The sequence below is a fragment of the Haliotis rufescens genome, unplaced genomic scaffold (assembly GCF_023055435.1).
Source record: "Haliotis rufescens isolate VD_foot unplaced genomic scaffold, xgHalRufe1.0.p SCAF_6, whole genome shotgun sequence".
NCBI classification, from domain to species: Eukaryota; Metazoa; Mollusca; class Gastropoda; order Lepetellida; family Haliotidae; genus Haliotis; species Haliotis rufescens.
In genome coordinates, this window is record NW_025964334.1 from 39,487,852 (window position 1) to 39,505,728 (window position 17,877).

General features: G+C 44.4%; 1 protein-coding gene across 2 annotated transcripts in view; it reads left to right on the forward strand.

Moving 5' to 3' along the window:
- LOC124145798 (cysteine-rich venom protein ophanin-like) overlaps positions 1–17,877 on the forward strand; it is a 42,126-nt gene that overhangs the window by 1,927 nt on the left and 22,322 nt on the right. Inside the window, exon 1 of one of the 2 annotated variants that reach the window (XM_046515715.2) lies at positions 13,836–14,110. The exons of the other annotated variant lie outside the window; for it this stretch is intronic. Coding sequence (XP_046371671.2) covers positions 13,948–14,110 — 163 coding nt within the window. The 5' untranslated portion in view covers positions 13,836–13,947. Of the gene's footprint in view, positions 1–13,835; positions 14,111–17,877 lie in introns of those variants that run through there. 2 annotated transcript variants of the gene reach the window in all.

Here is a 17,877-nt window from a genome sequence, read left to right on the forward strand (position 1 = left end):
CTGAGACTTGCTGTTTCCCTCGGCCTGTGTAGGACCCCACTCCCTCCTTCTGGTGTAAAGAGGCGACTACAATGGGGATCTGAGACTTGCTGTTTCCCGTGGTCTGTGTAGGTCCCCACTCCCTCCTCCTGGTGTAAAGAGGCGACTACAATGGGGATCTGAGACTTGCTGTTTCCCGTGGCCTGTGTAGGTCCCCACTCCCTCCTCCTGGTGTAAAGAGGCGACTACAATGGGGATCTGAGACTTGCTGTTTCCCGTGGTCTGTGTAGGTCCCCACTCCCTCCTCCTGGTGTAAAGAGGCGACTACAATGGGGATCTGAGACTTGCTGTTTCCCGTGGCCTGTGTAGGTCCCCACTCCCTCCTCCTGGTGTAAAGAGGCGACTACAATGGGGATCTGAGACTTGCTGTTTCCCGTGGCCTGTGTAGGTCCCCACTCCCTCCTCCTGGTGTAAAAAGGCGACTACAATGGGGATCTGAGACTTGCTGTTTCCCGTGGCCTGTGTAGGTCCCCACTCCCTCCTCCTGGTGTAAAGAGGCGACTACAATGGGGATCTGAGACTTGCTGTTTCCCGTGGCCTGTGTAGGTCCCCACTCCCTCCTTCTGGTGTAAAAAGGCGACTACAATGGGGATCTGAGACTTGCTGTTTCCCGTGGTCTGTGTAGGTCCCCACTCCCTCCTCCTGGTGTAAAGAGGCGACTACAATGGGGATCTGAGACTTGCTGTTTCCCGTGGCCTGTGTAGGTCCCCACTCCCTCCTCCTGGTGTAAAGAGGCGACTACAATGGGGATCTGAGACTTGCTGTTTCCCGTGGTCTGTGTAGGTCCCCACTCCCTCCTCCTGGTGTAAAGAGGCGACTACAATGGGGATCTGAGACTTGCTGTGCATATGCCATCTCACTCCGCCAGAGTTGATCGTTACGAATTCTTCAAATCACTTGTTTGTCTGGTCCTGATTCGAACATTTACTGTCCGCCGTGAGCTGGGTTACTGCAGCGTCATATAACATGCACCACTCACACACATGTATGCATCTCGCATGCATAATCGTCATGGAAAAATAGATTGTTCTTAACACACACCCTATACATTTCAAACGGATGCGCCCTTAGAATATATAGCTTGATTGTTTCATATTCATGATTACTTAAGGAATATTCTTTACACTGGTACATACGTATCACCATTATTAATATTTATAGTAACTTGAGACCGATATTGATGGTATATCAGCCATAGTTTATCAGCTTGTACATTCAGTCTTAATATAGCAGTTTTTTTATATTCGGCCATTGTCTATCAGCTTGTATAAACAGCCGTGATATATCAAATTATATATTCAACCATTGTCTATCAGCTTGTATAACCAGCCGTGATATATCAAATTTTATATTCAACCATTGTCTATCAACTTGTATATTCAGTCTTGGTATATCAACTTATATATTCGACTATTGTCTATCAGCTTGTATAACCAGCCGTGATATATCACATTTTATATTCAACCATTGTCTGTCAACTTGTATATTCAGTCTTGATATATCAAATTTTATATTCAACCGTTGTCTATCAGCTTGTATAATCAGCCGTGATATATTAGCTTATATATTCTGTCATGATATATCAACTTATATATTTAGCCAGTGTATATCAGCTTGTATATTCGACCATAGCATATCACCTACTTATACATTAAAGAAATATAATTTAATCATGCAATTGTTTTCATAAAAAAAACGCAATTCCAAACTGACTGATTTCGAACAGCTGTTCACGAATCGATTATGTCTCGGTATCTTTGGATATTTGTATTTTTAGTATCCTTTCTAACCCCACCTCAGTCAAGGTCACGTTGACCTTGATAACGCGAAGGAATATGTGTAGAATGGTGGAAATTATTAATGACTTACTTGATAGATCATGTACTAGACTGATAGCATTTATGAGACATGAAGTCGTGTTGTCGGGTCGTCATGGGAACAACGTGTACGGTCGTACGTGAAGGGGCCAGAAGGCGATTACCCCACGAAACACGTGTATCGATAACAACAGACCTTGTGTTGTATAGAAACGTATATTGTCTGTAAAAACTTAATACAGCTTTCATTCATTAGCCACCATATCTTTCAGAAACTGTTTCAAGATCTGTACAGGGCATGTCGCTTTGACCAGAGAACCCCATATTTATTCTATTTACACACAACTTATCGCTAACAGAGTTACAGCTTCTTGTGTGTGTGTATTAAACACATGTACGGTGCAATTAACCCCGTGCGGTACCCGTTCCTGGTGTTCTTGCAGTGATAAGCCTTAAATGTTGCCCTAAAGCAATGCTCCCTCACTCACCCACTCAATAACCATACAGTTTGGATATCACGAGGTGCAAGCGGTGTCTATTTTTAATTTATCCAAACATGAAAGCACACTTGTCCGCGTTACAAGACAATATTACAAAGTAACATTTATGCAAAACACAGTAACTGGAAGAAAAATAGTATTGATCATTGGCATTTTACAAACGCCCGAGGCATACAATGTAAATATATCCTTATTTATCAAAGTATGTACATATATGACCATATATAGTATTCACATGCTGTTAGATTTCAATATGAGTTGTTTTTAAACGGGAACTTTTAAACAGATCCCACACGTATGGAAGATAATTTATGGATGTCAACTTCTTTATTATGAGAAACACAACGTTTTGGAGTATATGCTTACTCCTCCATCAGGTGATGATGCTATGAGGCAGAGGGCATATATGTTCATGTAAGAACAACAAAAGTAGTAAGATAACAAAAGGTGGAAACTTAACTATGGAAGCCAACAGATAATTGCCGCTGATAGGTGATTAGCAACAGACAATGGAAGCCAACACTTTACAGTAATTACCGCTGATAGTTTTGACAACTGGATGCCAGGACTAAATGATCACTGATGCTCCGAAACGTTGTGTTCCTCATACTAAAGGAGTTGACATCCATGAATTATCTTCCTTATGTGTATCACTTCTAAATGTCTTTCAAAGACTTATATGACGCTATGATACCTTACAGGACGGCTGTATGCGATGACGCCATGATACCTTACAGGACGGCTCGATGATGCTATGATACCTTACAGGACGGCTGTATGCGATGACGCCATGATACCTTACAGGACGGCTCGATGATGCTATGATACCTTACAGGACGGCTGTATGCGATGACGCCATGATACCTTACAGGACGGCTCGATGATGCTATGATACCTTACAGGACGGCTGTATGCGATGACGCTATGATATCTTACAGGACGGCTGTATGCGATGACGCTATGATACATTACAGGACGGCAGTATGCGATGACGCTATGATATCTTACAGGACGGCTGTATGCGATGACGCTATGATACATTACAGGACGGCTGTATGCGATGACGCTATGATATCTTACAGGACGGCTGTATGCGATGACGCCATGATACCTTACAGGACGGCTGTATGCGATGACGCTATGATACCTTACAGGACGGCTGTATGCGATGACGCTATGATATCTTACAGGACGGCTGTATGCGATGACGCTATGATTACATTACAGGACGGCTCGATGACGCTATGATACCTTACAGGACGGCTGTACGATATGACAACCAGACATGATCATGAGTGGATTGTGTTCAAGGGAGATACTCATAGAACAGGTATTGTGAACACATACCCATCAGTACATACATATCTAATCATAGAACAGGTTTAATGACACCATACCCATCAGAAAACGCAGATCTACTCATAGAACGGGTATTGTGAACACATACCAATCAGTACATACATATCTACTCATAGAACAGGTTTAATGACACCATACCCATCAGAAAACGCAGATCTACTCATAGAACAGGTATTGTGACAATATATATATATCTGATTTCAACAATATTAATTTCCAAAAGAAGGAATGGGTTTTTTGAACAGGCAAAGTCTATTTTAACACCTCTCCCTACAAAGGACATTTAACAATTGATAAGAGTAAACTGTACATAAAATAATAAATCTAGATGAATTGTACCTATTGTTGCAAATATTATGATGCGAATATACAAGTCACACACAAATACACACATACCAACTGTTAGTGAAGTCATATACAGTATTTTGTGACTGAATATTATCCGGTGGTTCATTCCACATTCGCACTGTATCCGGTAAATATGATCTGTACTAGCTTACTGTTCTAGCATTTACAGTCTGTAACTGAGAAGAAGTTCTTAAATTGTAACGTGCGCCCGCTGAGACATTAGAAGGAACAAGATTACATAGATATTCAGGGGCCATCTTGTTAACCATTTTGTAAAATGTAATTATCTCTGTGCATGCAAATGTGACAATACATCCATCAGTGCGTGCATATGTACTCATAGAACGGACATTGCGACATTCTATTCATAGAACGGACATTGCGACACTCTATTCATAGAACGGACATTGCGACACTCTATTCATAGAACGGACATTGCGACACTCTATTCATAGAACGGACATTGCGACACTCTATTCATAGAACGGACATTGCGACACTCTATTCATAGAACGGACATTGCGACACTCTATTCATCAATGGATACATACCTACTCATAGAACGGACATTGCGACACTCTATTCATCAATGGATACATACCTACTCATAGAACGGACATTGCGACACTCTATTCATCAATGGATACATACCTACTCATAGAACGGACATTGCGACGCTCTATTCATCAATGGATACATACCTACTCATAGAACGGACATTGCGACACTCTATTCATCAATGGATACATACCTACTCATAGAACGGACACTGCGACACTCTATTCATCAATGGATACATACCTACTCATAGAACGGACATTGCGACACTTTATTCATCAATGGATACATACCTACTCATAGAACGGACATTGCGACACTCTATTCATCAATGGATACATACCTACTCATAGAACGGACATTGCGACACTCTATTCATCAATGGATACATACCTACTCATAGAACGGACATTGCGACACTCTATTCATCAATGGATACATACCTACTCATAGAACGGACATTGCGACACTCTATTCATCAATGGATACATACCTACTCATAGAACGGACATTGCGACACTCTATTCATCAATGGATACATACCTACTCATAGAACGGACACTGCGACACTCTATTCATCAATGGATACATACCTACTCATAGAACGGACATTGCGACACTTTATTCATCAATGGATACATACCTACTCATAGAACGGACATTGCGACACTCTATTCATCAATGGATACATAACTACTCACAGAACAGACATTTTGAGAATATATCCATCAGTACTAGTGCATAATATTTATAAAACATTTAAGATTTTGAGCTGTAAGAATATCTTGCGACGCGTGTGCGACGCGGTCGTATGTTGAAACCAGTTCGGTATGCACCCAGTGTTACGATGGTAGTAAGGCTAGGTTTGTTTTTGGAGATGGGCCAAGTGGTCTCAGTACAAACACCCCGTACATGAAGGATGGTAGTTCTTGCTGTGAGCAATATTCACTTTCTCACTCGTACGAACAAACAATACTGACAGATGCACCAAGAGGATCACATAATCCTTTAATAGTTCTGGGGGGTTAATTTAGTGTGTTTGTGATACATGGCTCTGTGTGTCACAATAAATGTTACCTTACCAGGCAACAAGCAACATGCCTTTAAAAACACAGAAAATATCAACATGTTTTTTTTTATTTCAATATATACACTTCAAGGAGGTGGAAGGAGAAAAGGATCCCCTGAAATTAGTCAAGACTTGACAAACGGAGGAATGACTCCAAACATTTGCTTGTACAAGGTCTTCCCTGGGATCACTAAACAAATAGACGTACATCATCCTCTCAAAATACTATCGGCCTAAACAGCAACCAGTTAGTCTTGTCTTGCTCTGTCTGTTTGGACTGTACCACAATGTGGTTTCTACAATTTAATAAACGTTTGTAACAAATAAACAGACGGTTCATCAAGGGCATTTCAAATATAATCCTTAGATACGACTGATAGCGCAGTGACCTTTCTAATCTTTGCAAACATGAGTCAGCCCTTGAAGGAAGCATCGGCTACATCAAACGGGTAATAACAGCACATGCTTCGATCTTCAACACGATTTTGTCTGCAAACAGTGGCTCGTCCTACTCCTAATGTACATATGTCTGTCTGCGATATGTACTGACGGAGGTCTATATATCTGACTAAGTGGTCATTATCAAGCACATTCCTGTCACTGGAGATTAAATATGAACAAGAAACAGGCATGGCTATATCGTGATTGCAGTCAAGTAATCACGTTGTAAATTGTTGCTTTACATGCATATTGAGAACAAATGCATATAGATGTTTCCTCTTAAACTCCTTTAATCAATATTCACCACTCCATCGTGTGTGAGTGTGTGTGTGTGTGCGTGCGTGCGTGCGTGCGTGCGTGCGTGCGTGCGTGCGTGCGTGCGTGCGTGTGTGTTTGTTTGTGTGTGTGTTCCTGCACGTGTGTGTGTTTCTTTGTTTTTGTATGTGTGTTTGTTATTTGATTTAAACTTTTGTATTCAATAATTGAATCTTGATTGGTAAACTAGTCATCTGACTGATGTAAATACCGCTCCAGTACAAAGTAATAGAATAGTATATGAATGTGTATGTGTGTATTTGGGTGTGTGTGTGTGTGTTTGGATATGTCTGTGTGTTTGTGGATGTGTATGTGTGATTATGTGTGTGTTTGTATATGTGTGTGTGTGTGTGTGTGTGTGTGTGTGTGTGTGTGTGTGTGTGTGTGTGTGCGTGCGTGCGTGTGTATATATATGTGTATGTGCATTTGTATGTATGTATGTATGTATGTATGTATGTATGTATGTATGTATGTGTGGGTATGTGTATGCGTATGCGTATGTGTGTGTATGTGTATGTGTATGTGTGTGTGCATATGTGTCTGTGTATGTGTGTGTGTGTGTGTGTGTGTGTGTGTCTGTGCATGCGTATGTGTATATGTGTGTGTTTATTTATGCGTGTGAGTATTCGTGTTCCTGTGTATGAGTGTGCGTGCGTGTGTGTGTGTGTTTTTTTTGGGGTTGTTTTTTTCGTGTGTTGAATGTGCAACAACGGCAGTCTTGAAAGGAATGAAAACCTAGCAATATGGGGTTCCGGGGATGTAAAGTTACCTCATGTAAAGTTACCTTCAGTGCCAATGCCACTGTGGGGATGTAATGTTGCCGTAGCCACTGTGTGAATGTAGAATTACCCCGTAGTAGCAGCGTCGTTGTGGGGAGGAATGTTGCCGTAGCCACTGTGTGAATGTGGAATTACCCCGTATTAGCAGCGTCGTTGTGGGGAGGAATGTTGCCTTAGCCACTGTGTGGATGTAGAATTACCCCGTAGTAGCAGCGTCGTTGTGGGGATGTAATGTTGCCGTAGCCACTGTGTGAATGTAGAATTACCCCGTAGTAGCAGCGTCGTTGTGGGAATGTAATGTTGCCGTAGCCACTGTGTGAATGTAGAATTACCCCGTAGTAGCAGCGTCGTTGTGGGAATGTAATGTTGCCGTAGCCACTGTGTGAATGTAGAATTACCCCGTAGTAGCAGCGTCGTTGTGGGAATGTAATGTTGCCGTAGCCACTGTGTGAATGTAGAATTACCCCGTAGTAGCAGCGTCGTTGTGGGAATGTAATGTTGCCGTAGCCACTGTGTGAATGTAGAATTACCCCGTAGTAGCAGCGTCGTTGTGGGGATGTAATGTTGCCGTAGCCACTGTGTAAATGTAGAATTACCCCGTAGTAGCAGCGTCGTTGTGGGGATGTAATGTTGCCGTAGCCACTGTGTAAATGTAGAATTACCCCGTAGTAGCAGCGTCGTTGTGGGAATGTAATGTTGCCGTAGCCACTGTGTGAATGTAGAATTACCCCGTAGTAGCAGCGTCGTTGTGGGGATGTAATGTTGCCGTAGCCACTGTGTAAATGTAGAATTACCCCGTAGTAGCAGCGTCGTTGTGGGAATGTAATGTTGCCGTAGCCACTGTGTGAATGTAGAATTACCCCGTAGTAGCAGCGTCGTTGTGGGGAGGAATGATGCCGTAGCCACTGTGTGAATGTAGAATTACCCCGAAGTAGCAGTGTCGTCGTGGGGATGTAATGTTGCCGTTACCACTGTGTGAATGTAGAATTACCCCGTAGTAGCAGCGTCGTCGTGGGGATGTAATGCTGCCGTAGCCACTGTGTGAATGTAGAATTACCCCGTAGTAGCAGCGTCGTTGTGGGGAGGAATGTTGCCGTAGCCACTGTGTGAATGTAGAATTACCCCGTAGTAGCAGCGTCGTTGTGGGGAGGAATGTTGCCTTAGCCACTGTGTGAATGTAGAATTACCCCGTAGTAGCAGCGTCGTTGTGGGAATGTAATGTTGCCGTAGCCACTGTGTGAATGTAGAATTACCCCGTAGTAAGCAGCGTCGTTGTGGGAATGTAATGTTGCCGTAGCCACTGTGTGAATGTAGAATTACCCCGTAGTAGCAGCGTCGTTGTGGGAATGTAATGTTGCCGTAGCCACTGTGTGAATGTAGAATTACCCCGTAGTAGCAGCGTCGTTGTGGGAATGTAATGTTGCCGTAGCCACTGTGTGAATGTAGAATTACCCCGTAGTAGCAGCGTCGTTGTGGGAATGTAATGTTGCCGTAGCCACTGTGTGAATGTAGAATTACCCCGTAGTAGCAGCGTCGTTGTGGGAATGTAATGTTGCCGTAGCCACTGTGTGAATGTAGAATTACCCCGTAGTAGCAGCGTCGTTGTGGGAATGTAATGTTGCCGTAGCCACTGTGTGAATGTAGAATTACCCCGTAGTAGCAGCGTCGTTGTGGGAATGTAATGTTGCCGTAGCCACTGTGTGAATGTAGAATTACCCCGTAGTAGCAGCGTCGTTGTGGGAATGTAATGTTGCCGTAGCCACTGTGTGAATGTAGAATTACCCCGTAGTAGCAGCGTCGTTGTGGGGATGTAATGTTGCCGTAGCCACTGTGTGAATGTAGAATTACCCCGTAGTAAGCAGCGTCGTTGTGGGAATGTAATGTTGCCGTAGCCACTGTGTGAATGTAGAATTACCCCGTAGTAGCAGCGTCGTTGTGGGAATGTAATGTTGCCGTAGCCACTGTGTGAATGTAGAATTACCCCGTAGTAGCAGCGTCGTTGTGGGAATGTAATGTTGCCGTAGCCACTGTGTGAATGTAGAATTACCCCGTAGTAGCAGCGTCGTTGTGGGAATGTAATGTTGCCGTAGCCACTGTGTGAATGTAGAATTACCCCGTAGTAAGCAGCGTCGTTGTGGGAATGTAATGTTGCCGTAGCCACTGTGTGAATGTAGAATTACCCCGTAGTAGCAGCGTCGTTGTGGGAATGTAATGTTGCCGTAGCCACTGTGTGAATGTAGAATTACCCCGTAGTAGCAGCGTCGTTGTGGGAATGTAATGTTGCCGTAGCCACTGTGTGAATGTAGAATTACCCCGTAGTAGCAGCGTCGTTGTGGGAATGTAATGTTGCCGTAGCCACTGTGTGAATGTAGAATTACCCCGTAGTAGCAGCGTCGTTGTGGGAATGTAATGTTGCCGTAGCCACTGTGTGAATGTAGAATTACCCCGTAGTAAGCAGCGTCGTTGTGGGAATGTAATGTTGCCGTAGCCACTGTGTGAATGTAGAATTACCCCGTAGTAGCAGCGTCGTTGTGGGAATGTAATGTTGCCGTAGCCACTGTGTGAATGTAGAATTACCCCGTAGTAGCAGCGTCGTTGTGGGAATGTAATGTTGCCGTAGCCACTGTGTGAATGTAGAATTACCCCGTAGTAGCAGCGTCGTTGTGGGGAGGAATGTTGCCGTAGCCACTGTGTGAATGTGGAATTACCCCGTATTAGCAGCGTCGTTGTGGGGAGGAATGTTGCCTTAGCCACTGTGTGGATGTAGAATTACCCCGTAGTAGCAGCGTCGTTGTGGGGATGTTATGTTGCCGTAGCCACTGTGTGAATGTAGAATTACCCCGTAGTAGCAGCGTCGTTGTGGGGAGGAATGATGCCGTAGCCACTGTGTAAATGTAGAATTACCCCGTAGTAGCAGCGTCGTTGTGGGGATGTAATGTTGCCGTAGCCACTGTGTGAATGTAGAATTACCCCTTAGTAGCAGCGTCGTTGTGGGGATGTAATGTTGCCGTAGCCACTGTGTAAATGTAGAATTACCCCGTAGTAGCAGCGTCGTTGTGGGAATGTAATGTTGCCGTAGCCACTGTGTGAATGTAGAATTACCCCGTAGTAGCAGCGTCGTTGTGGGAATGTAATGTTGCCGTAGCCACTGTGTGAATGTAGAATTACCCCGTAGTAGCAGCGTCGTTGTGGGAATGTAATGTTGCCGTAGCCACTGTGTGAATGTAGAATTACCCCGTAGTAGCAGCGTCGTTGTGGGAATGTAATGTTGCCGTAGCCACTGTGTGGATGTAGAATTACCCCGTAGTAGCAGCGTCGTTGTGGGAATGTAATGTTGCCGTAGCCACTGTGTGAATGTAGAATTACCCCGTAGTAGCAGCGTCGTTGTGGGAATGTAATGTTGCCGTAGCCACTGTGTGAATGTAGAATTACCCCGTAGTAGCAGCGTCGTTGTGGGAATGTAATGTTGCCGTAGCCACTGTGTGGATGTAGAATTACCCCGTAGTAGCAGCGTCGTTGTGGGAATGTAATGTTGCCGTAGCCACTGTGTGAATGTAGAATTACCCCGTAGTAGCAGCGTCGTTGTGGGAATGTAATGTTGCCGTAGCCACTGTGTGGATGTAGAATTACCCCGTAGTAGCAGCGTCGTTGTGGGAATGTAATGTTGCCGTAGCCACTGTGTGGATGTAGAATTACCCCGTAGTAGCAGCGTCGTTGTGGGAATGTAATGTTGCCGTAGCCACTGTGTGGATGTAGAATTACCCCGTAGTAGCAGCGTCGTTGTGGGAATGTAATGTTGCCGTAGCCACTGTGTGAATGTAGAATTACCCCGTAGTAGCAGCGTCGTTGTGGGAATGTAATGTTGCCGTAGCCACTGTGTGGATGTAGAATTACCCCGTAGTAGCAGCGTCGTTGTGGGAATGTAATGTTGCCGTAGCCACTGTGTGAATGTAGAATTACCCCGTAGTAGCAGCGTCGTTGTGGGAATGTAATGTTGCCGTAGCCACTGTGTGGATGTAGAATTACCCCGTAGTAGCAGCGTCGTTGTGGGAATGTAATGTTGCCGTAGCCACTGTGTGAATGTAGAATTACCCCGTAGTAGCAGCGTCGTTGTGGGAATGTAATGTTGCCGTAGCCACTGTGTGGATGTAGAATTACCCCGTAGTAGCAGCGTCGTTGTGGGAATGTAATGTTGCCGTAGCCACTGTGTGAATGTAGAATTACCCCGTAGTAGCAGCGTCGTTGTGGGAATGTAATGTTGCCGTAGCCACTGTGTGGATGTAGAATTACCCCGTAGTAGCAGCGTCGTTGTGGGAATGTAATGTTGCCGTAGCCACTGTGTGAATGTAGAATTACCCCGTAGTAGCAGCGTCGTTGTGGGAATGTAATGTTGCCGTAGCCACTGTGTGGATGTAGAATTACCCCGTAGTAGCAGCGTCGTTGTGGGAATGTAATGTTGCCGTAGCCACTGTGTGAATGTAGAATTACCCCGTAGTAGCAGCGTCGTTGTGGGAATGTAATGTTGCCGTAGCCACTGTGTGGATGTAGAATTACCCCGTAGTAGCAGCGTCGTTGTGGGAATGTAATGTTGCCGTAGCCACTGTGTGAATGTAGAATTACCCCGTAGTAGCAGCGTCGTTGTGGGGAGGAATGATGCCGTAGCCACTGTGTAAATGTAGAATTACCCCGTAGTAGCAGCGTCGTTGTGGGGATGTAATGTTGCCGTAGCCACTGTGTAAATGTAGAATTACCCCGTAGTAGCAGCGTCGTTGTGGGAATGTAATGTTGCCGTAGCCACTGTGTGAATGTAGAATTACCCCGTAGTAGCAGCGTCGTTGTGGGAATGTAATGTTGCCGTAGCCACTGTGTGGATGTAGAATTACCCCGTAGTAGCAGCGTCGTTGTGGGAATGTAATGTTGCCGTAGCCACTGTGTGAATGTAGAATTACCCCGTAGTAGCAGCGTCGTTGTGGGGAGGAATGTTGCCGTAGCCACTGTGTGAATGTGGAATTACCCCGTATTAGCAGCGTCGTTGTGGGGAGGAATGTTGCCTTAGCCACTGTGTGGATGTAGAATTACCCCGTAGTAGCAGCGTCGTTGTGGGGATGTTATGTTGCCGTAGCCACTGTGTGAATGTAGAATTACCCCGTAGTAGCAGCGTCGTTGTGGGGAGGAATGATGCCGTAGCCACTGTGTAAATGTAGAATTACCCCGTAGTAGCAGCGTCGTTGTGGGGATGTTATGTTGCCGTAGCCACTGTGTGAATGTAGAATTACCCCGTAGTAGCAGCGTCGTTGTGGGGAGGAATGATGCCGTAGCCACTGTGTGAATGTAGAATTACCCCTTAGTAGCAGCGTCGTTGTGGGGAGGAATGATGCCGTAGCCACTGTGTGGATGTAGAATTACCCCGTAGTAGCAGCGTCGTTGTGGGGATGTTACGTTGCCGTAGCCACTGTGTGAATGTAGAATTACCCCGTAGTAGCAGCGTCGTTGTGGGGAGGAATGATGCCGTAGCCACTGTGTGGATGTAGAATTACCCCGTAGTAGCAGCGTCGTTGTGGGGATGTTATGTTGCCGTAGCCACTGTGTGAATGTAGAATTACCCCGTAGTAGCAGCGTCGTTGTGGGGAGGAATGATGCCGTAGCCACTGTGTGAATGTAGAATTACCCCGAAGTAGCAGTGTCGTCGTGGGGATGTAATGTTGCCGTTACCACTGTGTGAATGTAGAATTACCCCGTAGTAGCAGCGTCGTCGTGGGGATGTAATGCTGCCGTAGCCACTGTGTGAATGTAGAATTACCCCGTAGTAGCAGCGTCGTTGTGGGGAGGAATGTTGCCGTAGCCACTGTGTGAATGTAGAATTACCCCGTAGTAGCAGCGTCGTCGTGGGGATGTAATGTTGCCGTAGCCACTGTGTGAATGTAGAATTACCCCGTAGTAGCAGCGTCGTTGTGGGGAGGAATGTTGCCGTAGCCACTGTGTGAATGTAGAATTACCCCGTAGTAGCAGCGTCGTTGTGGGGAGGAATGTTGCCGTAGCCACTGTGTGAATGTAGAATTACCCCGTAGTAGCAGCGTCGTTGTGGGGATGTAAACTCCCTTCCAGTACAATCGTCACAGTTATGAGATATAAAATCAAGAGTAGTATGAGTAGTAAGTCACCCCTAGTAACCGCATAATTGGTGGATGTAAAGTTACCCCTACTACCAGCTATATTGAACGATGGACGATGATGTGTGTAATAGCATGTGGTGTGTGCAGATATTAATCATCCACGTTAATATCACCCCGGACTTGTTAATCTGTCATCCGGGTACTTCCTCCATGGGGACACCATTCGTCCAGTATACCAGACACTTTCGTTTGCCACACAGACCAGGTAATCCTGTGTTGTCAGTGCATTAATAACATCACCATGGAGGGTTTGACAGGCTCACTGCCCAGCTATAGGTCGTACAATATAGTTATGACTTATTGGAAATAAGATTAAAATTAGGGGCTGTTGGATTGAAAATGGGCAGTGAATATATTGATCATATGAGAGTATACCGCTGGTATTCCAAACAAAACACAGGTTCGGAGGGAGGAATGGTCGATAGAAAACTGGTAGTTTAGATTATGTCTGATGTGGGATAAAGGTTTTGTTTGGATGTGTTTGTTGTTGCCAGACATTGCGGGGTAACCTAATCACATGATAATGTGTCAACCAACGAAACTCGCCAGATGCCAGTAAAGCTTGTCATGGATTTAGAGAACCCTATAAAGAGACACCCCTCTGCTTTCTCTGGAGATACGGGTGTTTTGTATTGTCGGCGAGAGGCAAGAGCGGGGACCATGGCGACGATGACAACGCAACAATGTTTGGTTGTTGCAATTACGCTAGCGGGTAGGACATTTTCTACTTTGACTTCACTGTATTGGTATGAACGTATTTGGGCTCAGTATCCAATATGCAGTTTTCATGTACTTCAGCGAGATATTTAAGTTTCGCTCTGCGGACCTGAATTCGTATCCGTTCACGTACAGAAACAATGTTTCTGAAATGGTATGATCTTCCATGACCGTTAGCACGTCTGAAGTAATTTGAGGTTATATCACAGAGTTGAAACCAATATATATCATTTTGCATTTTACTACAGGCGTCATTATTAATTACTGAGTAACCTTCTACTGCGTAAGTCTTCTACTTCTAAACATCAGGAGATCGAGAGATGGATATTGCTAAACTCATCTTCAAGATATCTAAGGGTGGTCGGCGGACTGGGTGTGATAGAAAGCGGAACATGTCAGTCGACGATTTTATCTGTTACCCAAAACAAACAGTGATAACCCGAGACACACCCATGTTATCAAACTCGGGATTTCATAAATTATCCTTGTCTGACACCATGAATGTATGACAGGTAATTTGCGATAATGAAAAATAAGACATTAAAACTACAAGGAACCTTCATAACATGCAATTTCTATCAAGTCTTAGAATCATACTGAACGTGAATTGTGGCATCCTGATGACCTTAAAGGGGACATTTGACAAACATCCGACTGATTTTGACATAAGTCTGTTAGTATCGCCAAAGTGGAAAAATCATATACATGTATATATGCTTTAAAAAAAATAGGGGCTAGTGAACTATATATGTTATGAACGGTCGTCAGAAGAAAGCTTAGCTTTGAAAAATAACTGCTACAGAGAGAACGGATTCTGGACCAAAACACACCTGAAACATTGCACGTGAACCATGCAATTCCTCCGTGCACGTGGGTAGGGGGTACTTCCAGATGTTGACACTCCACTGAAAGGTCGTCAAATCGCTCTTATCCATTTTTATTGTTGATTTTCATTATCTATGTCTTTACGCTTGATTTAATGCAGGGTTTGTGCCTAGGTTGGGAATGTGTCGTCTACAACGTGAGGAACGCCTTTGGTTTATAGATGTAGCCAATATGTTCAATGTGTCTCAGTCTGTGATTTGCAGATATTGGAACAGGTTTCTGCAGACATAAATGTTAATCATTGGCCTCGCTTAGGGCACCGTCAGTCAACAACACAAATTCGGGATTAATTAATCAGAAAACAGGCTTTAAGATATTGAGCCTAAACAACCAGTAAAATCGCGCCAGGAAACCTGAGTTCAAATTTCTGACCACAGGGTTAGAAACCGTCTGCATACAGGTAATCTGTATACCCGGAGATCACGTGTTGTAGCGTCGTTAACAAATGGGCACATTCTAGCCTGGCGCCTATATGGTGTTAAGAATCGCCTGTAGTCGCCAATGGACTCCTGTGGTGTGTTCAGATGAACCCAGATTCACTCTGGACTTTCTGCATAGGCGTGGACGTGTCTGAGACGTCCCAACGATATCTCGCCATGCGAATGTCAACTTAAGGCAACATGACAGATTAGGGGGTGAGTCTGTAATGATATGGGGCGGGATCACTATGACTGCAAGGACGCCAATGCATTTGGTTCATGCTTCGAACTTTTTGACCAACCCTCGTACTTTCATGACTAGCGCCTCGTCTTTGCCAATGTCACGTAAGACTATCGTTTCTCATCGTCCCTCCATGCCGATATGTGGGCCTATTTCTCATCGTCCCTCCATGCCGATCAGTGGGCCTATTTCTCATCGTCCATCCATGCCGGTCTGTGGGCTTATTTCTCATCGTCCCTGTATGCCGATCTTTGGGCCTATTTCTCATCGTCCCTCCATGTTGATCTATGGGCTTATTTCTCATCGTCCCTCCATGCCGATCAGTGGGCCTATTTCTCATCGTCCCTCCATGCCGATCTGTGGACTTGTTTCTCATCGTCCCTCCATGCCGATCTGTGGGCTTATTTCTCATCGTCCCTCCATGCCGATCAGTGGGCCTATTTCTCATCGTCCCTCCATGCCGATCTGTGGACTTGTTTCTCATCGTCCCTCCATGCCGATCTGTGGGCTTATTTCTCATCGTCCCTCCATGCCGATCAGTGGGCCTATTTCTCATCGTCCCTCCATGCCGATCTGTGGACTTGTTTCTCATCGTCCCTCCATGCCGATATGTGGGCTTATTTCTCATCGTCCCTCCATGCCGATCAGTGGGCCTATTTCTCATCGTCCCTCCATGCCGATCTGTGGACTTGTTTCTCATCGTCCCTCCATGCCGATCTGTGGGCTTATTTCTCATCGTCCCTCCATGCCGATCAGTGGGCCTATTTCTCATCGTCCCTCCATGCCGATCAGTGGGCTTATTTCTCATCGTCCCTCCATGCCGATCTACGGGCTTATTTCTCATACCGGCCAGATTCTTTTCATAACATATATTTGTTGTGTGTTGCTTTTGGAAAATTCGAAAATGTGTATAGAGGAGTAGCCACAATTAAAGGTCAAAGTTTTAGCATAACCATGCAATTTATTATTAATTCATGTGTGATGATCAATCCCGCTTTCTTGTATTATCTTCTATTCGCGGCCTGTATAGAGGATGAATGTGTAAGTTGGGATCAAAAAGACATTAAGACAAAAAGTGTTAGTGACTCCGCCTTCATGTTGCTGAGATTTTTTAAAACGTCCTACCTATGCACTCACTGACATGTCTTCCATGTCCGGACCAAGTACAGACAACTGAATAGATCTGTTGTTTGTATACTTAAGCACTGATACACTTTGATCTTGTGAGTAAGCAGCATGGCCTGGATTGAATGCCGTGACTCAAGTGAATAAATCCTGACACAGTACGCATTAATGGCAGAGTCACTTTGTATCCTTATTCCTCTCAGAGCTGACAGTAGTATCAAGAGGTTAGATTTACTGTAGCTTTCATGTTGGTCTGTAATCTAGTTTATTCCCGCAATGTATACAGCTAATGTGTGGAGTGCTGGTGTGTTAACTACAGGTGAGAAATACTGTATCTTTCATGTTGGTCTGTAAGCTAGTTTCCATTAGCAATGTATACAGCTAATGTGTGGAGTGCTGGTGTGTTAACTACAGGTTAGATTTACTGTAGCTTTCATGTTGGTCTGTAAGCTAGTTTCCATTAGCAATGTATACAGCTAATGTGTGGAGTGCTGGTGTGTTAACTACAGGTGAGAAATACTGTATCTTTCATGTTGCTCTGTAAGATAGTTTCCATTAGCAATGTATACAGCTAATGTGTGGAGTGCTGGTGTGTTAACTACAGGTTAGATTTACTGTAGCTTTCATGTTGGTCTGTAAGCTAGTTTCCATTAGCAATGTATACAGCTAATGTGTGGAGTGCTGGTGTGTTAACTACAGATGAGAAATACTGTAGCTTTCATGTTGGTCTGTAAGCTAGTTTCCATTAGCAATGTATACAGCTAATGTGTGCAGTGCTGGTGTGTTAACTACAGGTTAGATTTACTGTAGCTTTCATGTTGGTCTGTAATCTAGTTTATTCCCGCAATGTATACAGCTAATGTGTGGAGTGCTGGTGTGTTAACTACAGGTTAGATTTACTGTAGCTTTCATGTTGGTCTGTAATCTAGTTTCCATTAGCAATGTATACAGCTAATGTGTGGAGTGCTGGTGTGTTAACTACAGATGAGAAATACTGTAGCTTTCATGTTGGTCTGTAAGCTAGTTTCCATTAGCAATGTATACAGCTAATGTGTGGAGTGCTGGTGTGTTAACTACAGGTTAGATTTACTG